General features: G+C 40.7%; 1 protein-coding gene across 16 annotated transcripts in view; it reads left to right on the top strand.

The window, feature by feature from the left end:
* Positions 1-13684, top strand: part of CLEC16A (C-type lectin domain containing 16A) — a 188536-nt gene that overhangs the window by 77701 nt on the left and 97151 nt on the right. Inside the window, exon 23 of one of the 16 annotated variants that reach the window (XM_065683854.1) lies at positions 10100-10557. The exons of the other annotated variants lie outside the window; for them this stretch is intronic. Within the exon in view, the coding sequence (XP_065539926.1) occupies positions 10100-10113 (14 nt within the window). The 3' untranslated portion in view covers positions 10114-10557. Of the gene's footprint in view, positions 1-10099; positions 10558-13684 lie in introns of those variants that run through there. 16 annotated transcript variants of the gene reach the window in all.

Genomic DNA, 13684 nt, shown 5'->3' with positions numbered 1-13684 from the left:
TCTCCTAAAAAGAAACTAGACATTTCTGTCGACAGTGTTGTCTACTCAGGTTGAACTGAGTTTGAAAACTCTTAGGTTACTACACAGGTCTGCTGTGATTGGGTGGTCTAATAGGACCCACTGCATCTGGTCTGTAATGAAGCTGTGTGCAGGTTCATCTGTTTTGTCCTTGTAAGAGTTTACAAAGCACCAAAGCAATCATGCATAGTTTAAAATGATCTTTAATGTCCTATTCAGGGGAAATTTTCAGGTCAGATAGTAATTGTTTTAATATAATTAATTTTATATACTTTACCTAAGACCTAAATGGTTCTTGCCCAGCGATTCATTATTGCTAGTGATATGTGTTGAGATCCCTTTAAATGTTTTGGAGTGATTTCAAGAATTTATACCAAAAATTTTGGCTACTTGATGTGTAATTTTGGTAAAATGGAAGAGGCTGATGGAAAATTTGAAGTTAGTTTTTTTGGATCATCTTTTCTGTATAACCAGCCCAGGAGGTTTCTACATACAGTTCTAGTGGATGAGAGTTAAAAAGTTTCTTATGCTTAAAAAGAAAAGCTCAAGTGTCTTAATAGAATAATTTCCAGAATCTTTAACAGACACTTAGTGTTGCTTATGTGCTTACAACCTTTTGAATGTTTAGGACGTCTCTCAAAACAGAGCTGTTTTCTCCAGTATGCTTAGGAATGCATTTTTCACAGTACGTCATAATCTAAAATTAAGTCCCTTTGCTTTGACTGGTCACAGGCTTTGTTGTTCCATTTCACAAACCATTCCACAATGCCAGATTGGATAGGGCTTTGAGGAACCTGTTCTAGTGGAAGGTGTCACTGCCCGTGGCAGGGGGTTGGAACTAGATGAGCTGTAAGGTCACTTCCAATCCAAACCATTCCATGCTTCTTTGATTTTGGCTTCTCTCTGATAAGAAATTTCATACCCTTATTTAGCTTTCATGTAACTAGGTCTTGTTTAGGTATTAAAATCTTGAAGCTTTTGAAGAGAAGACTTCCAAGTCATACAAAGAATGAAAATAGTAGCTAATTTGGCAATACAGTCAGAGAGAAAAGGATGTAGCATTTTATATGTTGTCTTGACCTCTATTCAGGGTATCAGTTACTTAACTGATACTATTAAAAAAAAAACACAAACAAAAAAACAAAAACAAAACAACAACAATCTGTAAGAATATCGGATTTAACCATCCAGAGCCACACTTGCAGTTAAGGCATGCTCTTTCTACACCACATACATATTATCCTATGCAAACCCTGTTGCTGATGTGAGGAGGGTACAACTTGATTCCAGAGTTCTTGGGAACAAGATGTGAGTGGCTTGGCTTTGCTATTTCTCCATCATGCAGTTCACTTGAATTTTCTTATCACAGTTCATCAGCTTCAAGGCTTTCCTGTGAAAGTGTTGTTTGCGCACAGACGCCAAAATGATTTGGAGGGAAAGTGTCTTGCTTGGCTAAATTTTGGTTAAAATAGGTCTTGCAAGCTTATTTGTGGGTTTCTGAACAGATCTTTGTATTAGGTGTTTTGTGAGGGAGGGAAAATTGTCAGGTTTTTTTAAAACCACAAATCTCTGAGCCGGTCTTAGAGCTAAGCTTCTCTGTGTTTTTCTTTGAATCTGAAAAGAAATGCAGACCTTTTTTGGGAAATCAGACCTGACTCTGCATTTCAGAGCCCTGTCAAATCAGACCTGCATTTAGATTAGTTCACGTGGAGTGCACAGTGTATGTTACCCTGCTGTCAACAGGCTTCACCTTTGCTTTAGCATAATAGGACTTTGGCCAGTTCATCAACCTATCTCTTAGTTCACCCTTTTCAAATATATTAATGGGGCACTTGCGAAATGCTATTCATGTTTATAAAGCACTTTGATGTTGATGTTAAGCATTATTTTTTTAACTCTTTGTCATAAAAGAATGTTGTTAAAATTACAATTTCAGTCTCAGTGCTTGCACCAGGTAGTGTAGTTCCTGGTGCGTACCTGTAACTTTGAAAGTCACCACAAAATACTTGTGTGTTTTTGTTTGCATCATAAATCTGAGTCACCTGAACAACTTCCAGATGTTAAGGAAAAAAGACTTTCTCCAAGTTCTAGAATTCTTTGACTTAAGTTTTGGTCATAATGTGCAATGGTTCACTATTGTCCAGTCTGATTAATTCATGGAAAGAGTTTTGATGTTTGAAAAAAAGCCTGTTTTCTTTTTATTTTAAAAAGGAGGAAAAAAAAAATCACTACTAGAATCTTGGCCAACTTTCCTGCTTCATACTACTGATAATAAGGAAATGATTTATCCTCTGAGCAGTCAAACAATGTGTGAGTCAGTCTTAGAATGTTGAAATTGTTTTAAGAGTCTGTCTTGTATGTAGGCTAAAAGAAATGCGAAACTTAAGAAAGAAAAAGAGATTCATAAGAAAAGCAAGATATTGTGGAAAATTTGCCTTAAATTCACCCCTAGCAGCATGATGTACAGGCCATCTATGCACAAGCCTTGGGTATTAGTTCCACCAAAAAAAAAAAAAAAACAGAAAAAAAAAATGCAAAACTGGCACAGTTTAGGATGGTACAGAAGCAGAGTTGCTGGAAAGGAAGTTGGGAACACTTATCTGCTTCAGTGGCAGTCAGGTGTCTTAGCTGCAACTGATGGGAAGTGTATTCTGAAATAATATGTAAGGGTTGGTGTAGGTGAGCAGCCCTCAGATAGCCCCTTTTGCTGTCTCCAAGTTGTGACTGTGACAAAATTCACTTTAGTAGGGCAAAGCAAGAACGTGTTAGGTGTTAGTAACCATGAAGAAATCTTGAGACTGCTCAGGCTTGATCAGTAACAGCGTTGAAAGTATGGCATTCAGGAGCATAAGAACCCACAACAAAGGTCAAGTACAATATATAACTGTTCATCAGAGTAACTGAACAATCCATTTGATGAGTCTGTTGCACTGAGTATCTGCCAAAAACCACGGGAAGTTTGGTTTATGTGCAGTTTTTCACATGGAGCCTTGTCTTTCAGAAAAAGATTTCTCAGGAAGTAGCTGAGAATAACTGAAATGGAAATAGAAAGTGTATACAGAAAGAAATAAGTAATTCCTTGTAAAGCATTTTTAGATATTGCAAAATGAAGAACCAGAAGTGGCCAGCAGTCCAGGTCCTAATAAGGCACCATTAGCAGTGAGACTTAATCAAGACTCATTCATTATGTATTCCTTAGACCAGTAATTCAAACATTATACTGAGTGAATGAAGTGAATGCTTCTGAGGGAAGCTACTCTGTTGATTTGCAGCTTTTTCAAGAAAACAAACACCCAGGTCCCCATAGCCTGGTGTTACAATGTACCCCTGTCTGTTCACGGGTTTTCCTCAGCTCCCTTGTTGATAATGTACCCTTCCTTCTGGAAGCTGAAATTTCTGGTTAGTTCCATGACCAACCTTACTAATGTGAAACCCGTGGTGCTGTATTCTTTCTTAATTCCTTAGTGACTGTGAGCTGAATGACCAGAAGCCGATTCAAGAACTTCGCATTCTCCACCACTGTATTGCACAGATGTCCCTCATCACACTGAAACTGGAATAGTGTTGTACTAGGTGCTGTACAGACATGAATTAAACCCTGTTACAAAGAGTTCTGCAGTGATGACATTTAGGCTAGGGTGTGTGACTGTAAGGTAGTGGTATTGTTTCCTTATTAAAGATACAAAAACGTATCACAGGCTGCTGATTGCTCAAAATTGTACATAAAGTCTGTGGATGACTCAAGAACTGAAACCAAAGGAACTGCCTTTGCTGATGACTGTTTTGTGTTTCCAGTGGTAAGAGAGATTATATGTAATAACTGAAGTTAAAATAAATCTTCTAGACGAGTTTTTTTTTTCTAGTATGTATGAGGCAACTTTTCCATGTAATGGTATTTCTTAGCATTGTGGTTTAGGGATGAGTAAATAGATGATTTAAAAATGGTAATAGGACAAACCCAGAGAAATCGTTTAGTCAGTCTGCATGAGGATCATCTGGAATATTGCCTCAGCTGCCAGTAAGAGCTGATGGAAGAGCAGTTTCCCATCTCCTCTGTTACCTGGAGGATTCTGCAGATCCTCATGGGAATAGTAGCTCGGAAGTCTTCATACCTTTATGATCTTCATACCTTAATGAATGTTTGCATCCCTTCTTTCCTGTGTAGACTATTTATTTCATGTCATACAGTATGTTACAGGGAATGGTGCTGGACCTGAGGCACAAGGTGCCTTTTAGAGTTCAGTAGGATACACTTTCCCTCTAAAGGGAGCCATTTGAGGGGCAAAGGCAGGCAGACATACAGATAGATTCAGTTCTGGCTAGGGACACGTTAGCGCTTGTTATTCTGTTTTAAACATGGAACTGTTATGTCTCTGAATTGCTTCTAGATTAGGGAAACAGTAGGAAAGAAAACCACAGTATTTCTCAACTTTGCCAAACTATATTTTAATTCTCAAAGAGACAATTTTCAGACATTGCAGTACAAGTAATAAAATCAGCTATTTTTCTTAGTGTCTGAAGTGCACCTTGGGCTTGAGTTCCAGGTCAGTTTTTTAGTTTACTGTTGAGATCTTAGTCCTTTTTTGTTTGGTTGGTTGGTTTGGGGTTTTTTGTTTCAAATGATAGAATAGTGAGGGTTGGAAAGGACCTTAAGATCATCTAGTTCCAACCCCCTTGCCATGGGCAGGGACACCTCACACTAAACTATATCACCCGAAGCTCTGTCCAGCCTGGCCTTGAACACTGCCAGGGATGGAGCACTCACAACTTCCTTGGGCAACCCATTCCAGTGCCTCACCACCCTTACAGTAAAGAACTTCTTCCTTATATCTAATATAAACTTCCCCTGTTTAAGTTTTAACCCATTACCCCTTGTCCTGTCACTACAGTCCCTGACGAAGAGTCCCTCCCCAGCATCCCTATAGGCCCCCTTCAGATACTGGAAGGCTGCTATGAGGTCTCCACACAGCCTTTTCTTCTGAAGGCTGAACAGCCCCAACTTTCTCAGCCTATCTTTGTACGGGAGATGCTTCAGTCCCCTGATCATCCTCATGGCCCTCCTCTGGACTTGTTCCAACAGTTCCATGTCCTTTTTATGTTGAGGACACCAGAACTGCACACAATACTCCAAATGAGGTCTCACGAGAGTAGAGTAGAGGGGCAGGATCACCTCCTTTGACCTGCTGGTCATGTTCCTTTTGATGCAGCCCAGGATACGGTTGACTTTCGGGGCTGCAAGAGCACACTGCCGGCTCATGATCAGTTTCTCATCAACCATTTTTTGTTTCTATATAAGAAAGCAAAATGGAAAACATAATCCACCCCACCTGAAACCAGAAGGCTGGGACATGTTTCTACAAGCTCTTGAGCTGGGCTTTTGTAAAGATACACTTAAGTGCTTGCACTGGGATTTAGATCTGCAGCTGTATGCAGCTTCAGTCCACACAGAGAAGTAAACTTGTACCTCTTCATTCAGACACACCTTTGACTGTGAGAGAGAGTGAGCCAGCTTTTTGAGGGATTTTGGCTCACGGTGTGGAGGGTTCATTTTGATGGATTTCCAAATGTATCAGTAGCATGTTTCTGTAAGATGTTTTGGTTTATTTTTAGGTGGTATATCTAATAATCACTTCTGCATGGTGAACCAAATGAGGTGGGAATCTGTCATTCAACCTGCTTAAGCCAAGACAGAAAACAAAAACCTCTTGTATGTACAGGACATAAGTATATGGCCCTCAATGAACTTTGCAGTGTTGGAGCAAACAAAGCAGCTTGTTGCTCCATGCTGCTTCCAGAGTCAATCTAGAACATGTAGTAGTTGGAAGGTGATGGGAGCTGTACACTCTAAACAGTATGCAGTAGAGATGGTTTGTAAAATAAGTGGGGATTATCTTCTTATGCGCAAGTATCAGTGCTGAGCAGCAGTAAGGGAGAGGCATCCTGCATTGTACTGTCTGCTGTGCCAGGAAACTCCTGGACTTACTTGCTGCCTCTTAGGCAGAGCATTAGGCAGAGCATCCTAGCTTTGTGGCTAACAATTGAGTTTATGTATAGCCCCCACTGATTACAGGACCTAGCTGTGTAAAAACCATTTCAATATTTCTCTCATTCACTTTGAGGATTTGTTGCCTGTCACAGAGGACCAAGAGACAAAGAGTGTGGTTTGGTTTGGTATGGTTCAAAAGTGGTCCAACCATACCAGAACTGCAGAACTGCATTCCAGCTTCCACAGTGTAGTTGCTGACCTCCATTGTAAGATCCAGGTGTAAGATTTATGGGGGACAGTAATTTTGACATGTTTATTCATAGAGGCTATTTATTTGTGTTTATATTAGTGAACTAGCTTTACTAACACTTTCTTCTTTTTTTTTTTTTTTTTTTGCCTTGGGTAGTGTGTCACTTGGTGCACAAGATTATAGCTTGAAGTGAAATTGCATATCTTCTTAAAGTAAAAATACTGGGGTTTTTAAAAGAAGTAGATTAATAGCATGATGGTAAGTACACATGTACATCCACAAGTACATACAGACTCAGGAATGTTCTTTGTGTATCTCTGACTTCATGTAAGTCAACAAAAGCTAAAGTAGAAACCCAAGAGAGGAAGCATAGCATTACCTGTCTTAGACATTGGGTACAGCATTACTTCAGTGGAGTGGTTCTAATTTTTACTCCAGAAGGGAGACCTGCTGGGCTGCTCAGTTTCCTTTTTTTTCTTTTCCAGCTCCTCTAGGATGTGGTTAATTCTACAATGTTGCAATGTGGCTACAGGAGCGATTATTGTTTGTATGAAACTGGAGAGAAATGGGTGGTTAAGTCTGCTTCAGATGTAATTAAGCCTGAGATGCCTCAGTGGTCACATTAGAAGCACTAATTTTAAGCTCTCTTAGGTTTAGCCCATAGCCATTTGTTACATAAAAAGGCAAAGGCTGGTTTGTTGTTGTTTGGGGTTTTTTTTTTTTTTTTCCTCTTCTTCAAATGATTTTCTGTGGGAATATAAAAAAAGAAAAAAAATTTCAAAGCATCAAGGCAGTGATACCCACTACAGCCTCCTTGTCCTGCCAAAATAAATGAGCTAAGAAACCCCAAGCCATTTTTTGAATGGAAAAAGTATCTAATCATCCCTTTTTGTCTGTTGGTGAAACAAACCATGAAGTTTATCCTGTGGGTGCCTGTTTCACTATTTGTGTTCCAGAGATTGACTTCATGCAGAAGCTTAAATTTAAATTACGCTCAGGAGTGTGTTGTTTCCTTGCAGGAAATGGTTTAAGAGGTCCTTTGCTCTTGCCTTTACCTTGCACATTTCTATGTCCATGTAGAAACTGATGCAACTCTTTTTGGATTGTGTGTGTTGCAACCAGTTTCCATTAAATGAGATGGATTTGAAAGTACTCAAAGAGATGGGGGGGGGGGGGGGTGGGGAAGAAGTGGAAGTATCTCATATGGAATTGTTGGTAGGAGTATTTTTGTTATGCTTGATCCACCAGTGAGACAAAATGTAACACCAGACACAAATTTAGCTTAGATAAATGGATCTGTGTCCAAAATTAAAATACTGGAATTTCTGTATTTTGAAGTAGCTGGGGGGAGAGAAGTCTGTTTTATGCATTCCCTGCCAGTGACCTTGGGACACAGTACTTATGCCATGGAAGTTTGTGGTTCCTATCACAAAATACGTGTTTTGGGCTGTTTCAGCAAAGGCAGAATGTGTATAAAGACATTCAAAGCTGACCCACTGCACTGAATTGCTGTGAAGGAATGGCCTTGCACCTGCTGATCCATTACTAACAAGAATAAATGCAGGTGGTCAATGTTCTTGCTTTTCTTGAGTAACCTGGGAATGTTTGTGGAAACGTTTCCAAACTGAAGGATTCTTAAACATTCCTTGTCAGAATGCCCAAAACTAAGAGTGAAGAGGCTATTGCTGAGAAATAGAAACAGAACTTCTCCCTCAGCAGCTGAACCCGGAGAATGAAAAGTGAAACTACCGTTAACACTGCAGGGATTGTGACAAATTAAGTCGGTGGTAAACAGCAATTTGAAGTTTTACCTGAGTTAGAACTCGGAACTGGCTCAACTCCTACAAATTGTTATTCTGCTCACCAACCATCTAGCTTTCTGCTGGTGCAGCTACAGCAGCTCAACTCAAAACACAGGAGTGTGGTGAATAATAGGTAGCAAAAAGCCTGTCTGCAGACTGTGCTGCTGCATGCCCAGCACTGAAATAGGTATGTAATCTCCAGGTTATTTTAGTTCAGAGTTGCTTTTTTTTTTTTTAAGTAAACCACCTGTGAAAAATGTATTAAAACATGTATTTATTTCTTTTTAATGCAGTGTTTGAATTCCAAACAAACTAGAGAACTTTTATATTAGCTATCTTTGGCCCTGGATAGGTCATGCTGCCGCTAACTTTAATGACACTAAATGCGTAATTTCCCCTGCCTTGCAGCCTTCACAGAAGTTACTTCAATCTTTATATGACACTACATGCTGATGTGGTTATACCAAAATGTTCACTCAACACAGATTATGGAATTAAGCCTAAGTATCATAAACAGAATTGAGTTTATAATATTCCATCTGATAGAAAGACAGCCCTACAAAGGTGTCTTTAGAATCCAGTCCTGTAATCTTGCAAATACCGTAAAGAGATGAATCACTCAGCCTCCAAGTGGTGGTGGCTTCTGTTTCCATTCTATCCCCTGGCAAAACTGAGTACACCACTGGATATATTTCTAAGAAGGCAGCACTACCAAAAGAATATGAATATGATAGCAAGTAAAATGAATGATAAATAACTGAAAAGGCATAAGGGGCATAATCAATACTAGAAAAAGTCGGGAGCTGACTATATCTAGAAAGCCAGCCCTGGGGTTTGTTCATTTCCAGAATGTTCTGCACATGTGTGCTGTTGCTTCTGGGCAGTCCCCTGCAGTTCGTTTGCACGGTTTCTCAAAAGTTCTGACAAGTTTGAGTGACAAGACAAGGCATGGGACTTTTTGCTCTTTGTTTTCTCCCACCCCAACTCCACAGTGTTAACTTCCTTAATTTGGTGCAGCAGAAGCAAAGACTTAATGGAAGGAAGGAAATGAGTGCTTTTTTTCTTTATTTTTTTTTTCTTTTTTTTCCCCTGGAAATCAGAAATATCACTGCAAATGTCTGCCATCAGATTACTGACTGAGCATCCATTTAGCTGGTAAGTCAAAATAAAGATGTCATCAGTGTAATCTCCAGAAGCTGAGAAGGGCATTTTTACCTGGTGAGAGCTTAGATTACAAAGGTCTGAGGAATCTAGGAGCCAGGTATTCTACCACTCATTTAATATCTTCCCCTTTCTAGCAGCACAAGGCTTTTTGAAAAATGAAAGAGCAAAGCAAAGGAGGCCAACTGAAGTCTGAAGAGCAGCTGCTGAAGCTTTTTGGAAAACAATCCATTGATTCTGTTGAGTTGCTTTCTAAAGGTTTCGTGCTAATCACCATCTCATTTTAGCTGTTTGGTCTTCTGCTTTCTCACTCCAACCTTTTGTTTAGCTAATGTACTTTGACATGTTTTCCCAGAGAGGATTTAATTCTAAAACCAAAAAGTATTTAGAGCACATGGGCACCATCACACTGGTGTAGATCTGCTTGTCTTTTGTCCCTTCCCCAGCCTGGGTCTGTTCTGCCTGCTTAGATGGGATACTACTTGTACAGCATCTAGGAGTCTGTAGTGACAGGACAAGGAGTAATGGGTTAAAACTTAAACAGGGGAAGTTTAAATTGGATATAAGGAGGAAATTCTTTCCTGTTAGGGTGGTGAGACACTGGAATTGGTTGCCCAGGGAGGTTGTGAGTGCTCCATCACTGGCGGTGTTCAAGGCCAGGTTGGATGAAGCCTTGGGTGGGATGGTTTAGTGAGAGGTGTCCCTGTCCATGGCAGGGGGGTTGGAACTGGATGATCTTGAGGTCCTTTCCAACCCTAACTATTCTATGATTCTATATTGGTTTTTGGGTCTCAGACCTCTAAGAAACAGTGCTCTGAGTGATCAAGTGGGAGGGGTAGGATGGAGTGGAGAAGACTGAAACTTTTGTTTCTTTTCTTGCAGGTTTGTGGGTATGAATTGATCGCGTGGAGCAGTAATGCAGGAAAGGGAGAAGGCAGAGCAAGGGAGCTGTGGACTTCAGGGCAAAGGAAGCAGAACAGTAGGAGAAAAAGGACAATGTCTTATTTAGATATAGCAGCCAGAACATGCAGGTTAGTAGAAAAATAGATACAGGTATTTATGCCAGTGAGCCCAGCTCACTCACATTATTTAATATATTGTCTTCCAGTCACTGAAGATAGGTCACAGAATTCTGGGGAGAGTAGAGTAACATGCATCGGATGTTCAACTTTCGGCACTGAAGGGGAAGCCTTTGTAACACTGGGAGTAGTTAAACTTATTAAATAATTTTCTAGGAGTAGAATCATTCAGCTTCTTACCCAGGAAATGTTCATTTATGCTGTCTGCTCAGGCAGGCACCTCCTGAGGGTACAGTTTCAGCTGACCCATGTAAGCAATCACATGCCATTCTCTGACAGCACTTGTTCTTTATCAGCCCATTAGGCATGGGCTTTTAGCCAGTGAAAACATCAGATATTTGGCAAAGCATTTATAATTAGTAAGTGTTGTGGCAGAATAATAGAATCTGAGGTCTCAGAAACCATCAAGTGCCCTCTTCCAGCTGATAATCCCATGGGGACAACAAAATGGAAAGTAAAGAATACCAAACTGAAGAAGGCAGTATGCCGTGTTTGGATTTACTGCAGAGTTTCTTGCAGCAGTCTGAGTTTTTTCCAAAGTGTGATACTCAGTGCCTGAAGACCTTGCAGAGAAGGAGATTTTCTCCACCTACCTTGCCTGTCTTTCACAGGCATTACTGTGCCATCTTGCCTGCACCATTTTTTCACATCCTGTTCAGAAAGCTTTCTGTGTTTTGACAGATGTGCATTTAGGAAACACGTTCTCATAACCTTGTATTTGTTTGATGTTGAGAATGCAGTCACATTGTCAGGAGAGGTCAGACAAAGGCTTGTATTATGCTTTCTCTAGATATGGCTGAGCAGGTTTCCCCTCAGTCACAACATTTATAATAGTGGGAATCTCCTCCATTTGTTTTTGCTGATGATGTAGGACCTTTCTTGACAGCCATCAGCCACTTTCTCCTCTCAGGCATGAGATATCAAGACATGGCCACTTTCTGTCAACCATGGTTTTGTTTTTCCCTCTCTTAGCATGCATTTGACAAACTTGCTTTGGTATTACCCATGACTCACAGCCTGGCTTCCAAGCTTTTGACATTCTCTGGCTAGATGTCATCTTCCCATAGCAGAAATGCTTTTCCCCTCACATCACTCTCCATTTGGTACTGAGAGTTTGCCTGTACAGCTCAGATGAAAAGCTTCCTGCACTTAACTTTAAGAGTCTGAAGACAGCGCGCTCCACTGGTTCAGTCTGTTAAAGCAATGCTACCTCTGTTGGGCCAAGTGGATTGTCAGTGTTTGAGATTTGATTTATTTTATGTTTTTTCTAGAAGGGTGTGAAGAAAGGACTTTGTCTGTGAGCTTATTTACTAGCAAAGATGTTCAATATCTCCATTCTGTGAATAAAGAATCAAGTGACAGCAGCATGTCTTCACATCAGCTTCAGCTGGTTGCCTGTGGGTCCTGGCAACTCACTCTTCTGGCATCCACTGTACAGCACTGCTTCTCGTCTCTTTTGTGTTCATAATATAGCTCTTGGACTGTGGTGAGGGACCTAATCTGCCTGAACTCTAACTGGAATGGGAAAAAAAATCCAAAATAATTTATTTCTTCTTACTTTGCCAGACCTTTTAATTATAGAGGAACATAAACTTTACTGCTGGCACAGGAGAGAGATGGGGAGGTAGGGACAGGCACAGGACTACAGCATCTTGGCTGAGATACACTTAAATTTCTGTGAAATCTTACTCAAAACTTTCAGCATGTCCCAAGCACTGAGTGCCAGGCATGTGCTTTCTTCTCTGAGCCTATGGTCTTAACTATTACTGCTGCAGCTTTCTGCTGCCTCTTTATCTCTAGAATGAAACCTATCGTTCATTTTGTGACTACTGCATCATTATCCAGTTTAAAGGAAACCCTTAAGAGCTATGATTGTGTCCTCGTCAGGACTTGGTATGTGTAACAGTGCTGTGGACTGTAGCCTTCCCTTGTTTTTATCAGTCATACACATATCTGCATACAAAGGGACAGGATTACTTCTGTTCTTAGTATGAAATATTGAGTGAAAGGTGCTGAGCAGATCTGTGGGGTTTGCACTGGCTAGGGATCAAAGCTGTACTTGCAAACAGTCCTTCATGGCACGATGACAGTATCCTTCCCATTCAAAATAAGGGTGCAAATAATATAAAACAGATTTATTCTAAATGCCTAGATAGGGAGGAAAAGACGGAGAAAAGCAGAACACTTTATTTTTGAGTCACTGTATCCAGCCTCAGAGCCAGCAGTCTATACTCTTCTGCTGCTTGGTTTGGTTTGGTTTGTTCTTGGGAGCATGAGTGACATTCTAGAGGGGGAAGGCAGTGGCTCAACAGATATAGAATATGTGGCCCCATGGCTTAGTGCCAAAATTAGTATTTCTTATATGCTTGTTTCTGCACGAACACAACAGGCATGACTGGGATGTGCAATTAAATTTAGCCTTTTCCCTTTGAAGTCTGGACAGTGTCTCCATCTCTGTGTTGCCCACAGAATCCAGGTCCATCTAAAGCATACTGAGGTACAGAGCACTCTGAGTCTGTACTCCACAGCAGCACGTAAGTTAGAGTGCTGGAGGAGTTGTCTGGCTGGTCATATGAATATTTAGTGAAACTTTAAATGCAGGAGCAGCAGCATGACCTGAATACAACTGTGCCCATAAACTGCACTTTTTTTCTTACAAATGGGGTGAAGCTGTTCTCCCTGTTGAGTATTTGGCCCAGTCCTAGCTGTTAGAGCAACCTCCTACAGAGCAAGCCCAGTTGTGATTTGTAGTGCTGTTTTATTTTCAGGACTGGTGAGAGGATGGCATTAGTACCGTCAAAGGGAAGGTGTCATTGGACAGGAATTGTAGGGGTTTTTAGCAGGGTAATGTCAGTACTGGCTGGTGCTGTAGCCTGGATGTAATTAAGCCAGCAGAAAACTAGGCTTATTTATTTTCCTTGCCAAGCTTGTAGCTGTATCACGTTAACCTTGATATAACCAACAGAGCCTTGTCAGGGCACTGCAGCTGTAGTGACAAGCCTCCTTTTGCACAGTCTGGGTTTTAACCATATCAGTGTATACTTGCATGACTATGACTTCGGTGCAGTTGAAGTGATCTCAGCATGGGAGACTTGTTCATCCAAACTTTTGTCCTCTTGTACCTTGGCACCAAGCAAGGCTGCTTCTAGCATAGAAGCTTTCCCCAAAACTGATAGGAGAGTTATTTTTCCACTGAATGCTTTCTTGCTTACATGCTGGTTGGTTGATTTAAGGCGTTCCTTTGCGTCATATAATCAGAATGGTTTGTGTTGGAAGAGACCTTAAAGCTCATCCAGTTCCAACCCCCTGCCACAGGCAGGGACACCTTCCACTAGACTGGGTTGCTCAAAGCCACATCCAAACTGACCTTGAATACTGCCACTTCAGT

This window comes from Lathamus discolor, chromosome 6, assembly GCF_037157495.1.
Source record: "Lathamus discolor isolate bLatDis1 chromosome 6, bLatDis1.hap1, whole genome shotgun sequence".
NCBI classification, from domain to species: Eukaryota; Metazoa; Chordata; class Aves; order Psittaciformes; family Psittacidae; genus Lathamus; species Lathamus discolor.
The sequence above is the reverse complement of the archived record's forward strand: the minus strand, read 5'-3'. Positions and strand labels throughout refer to the sequence as shown.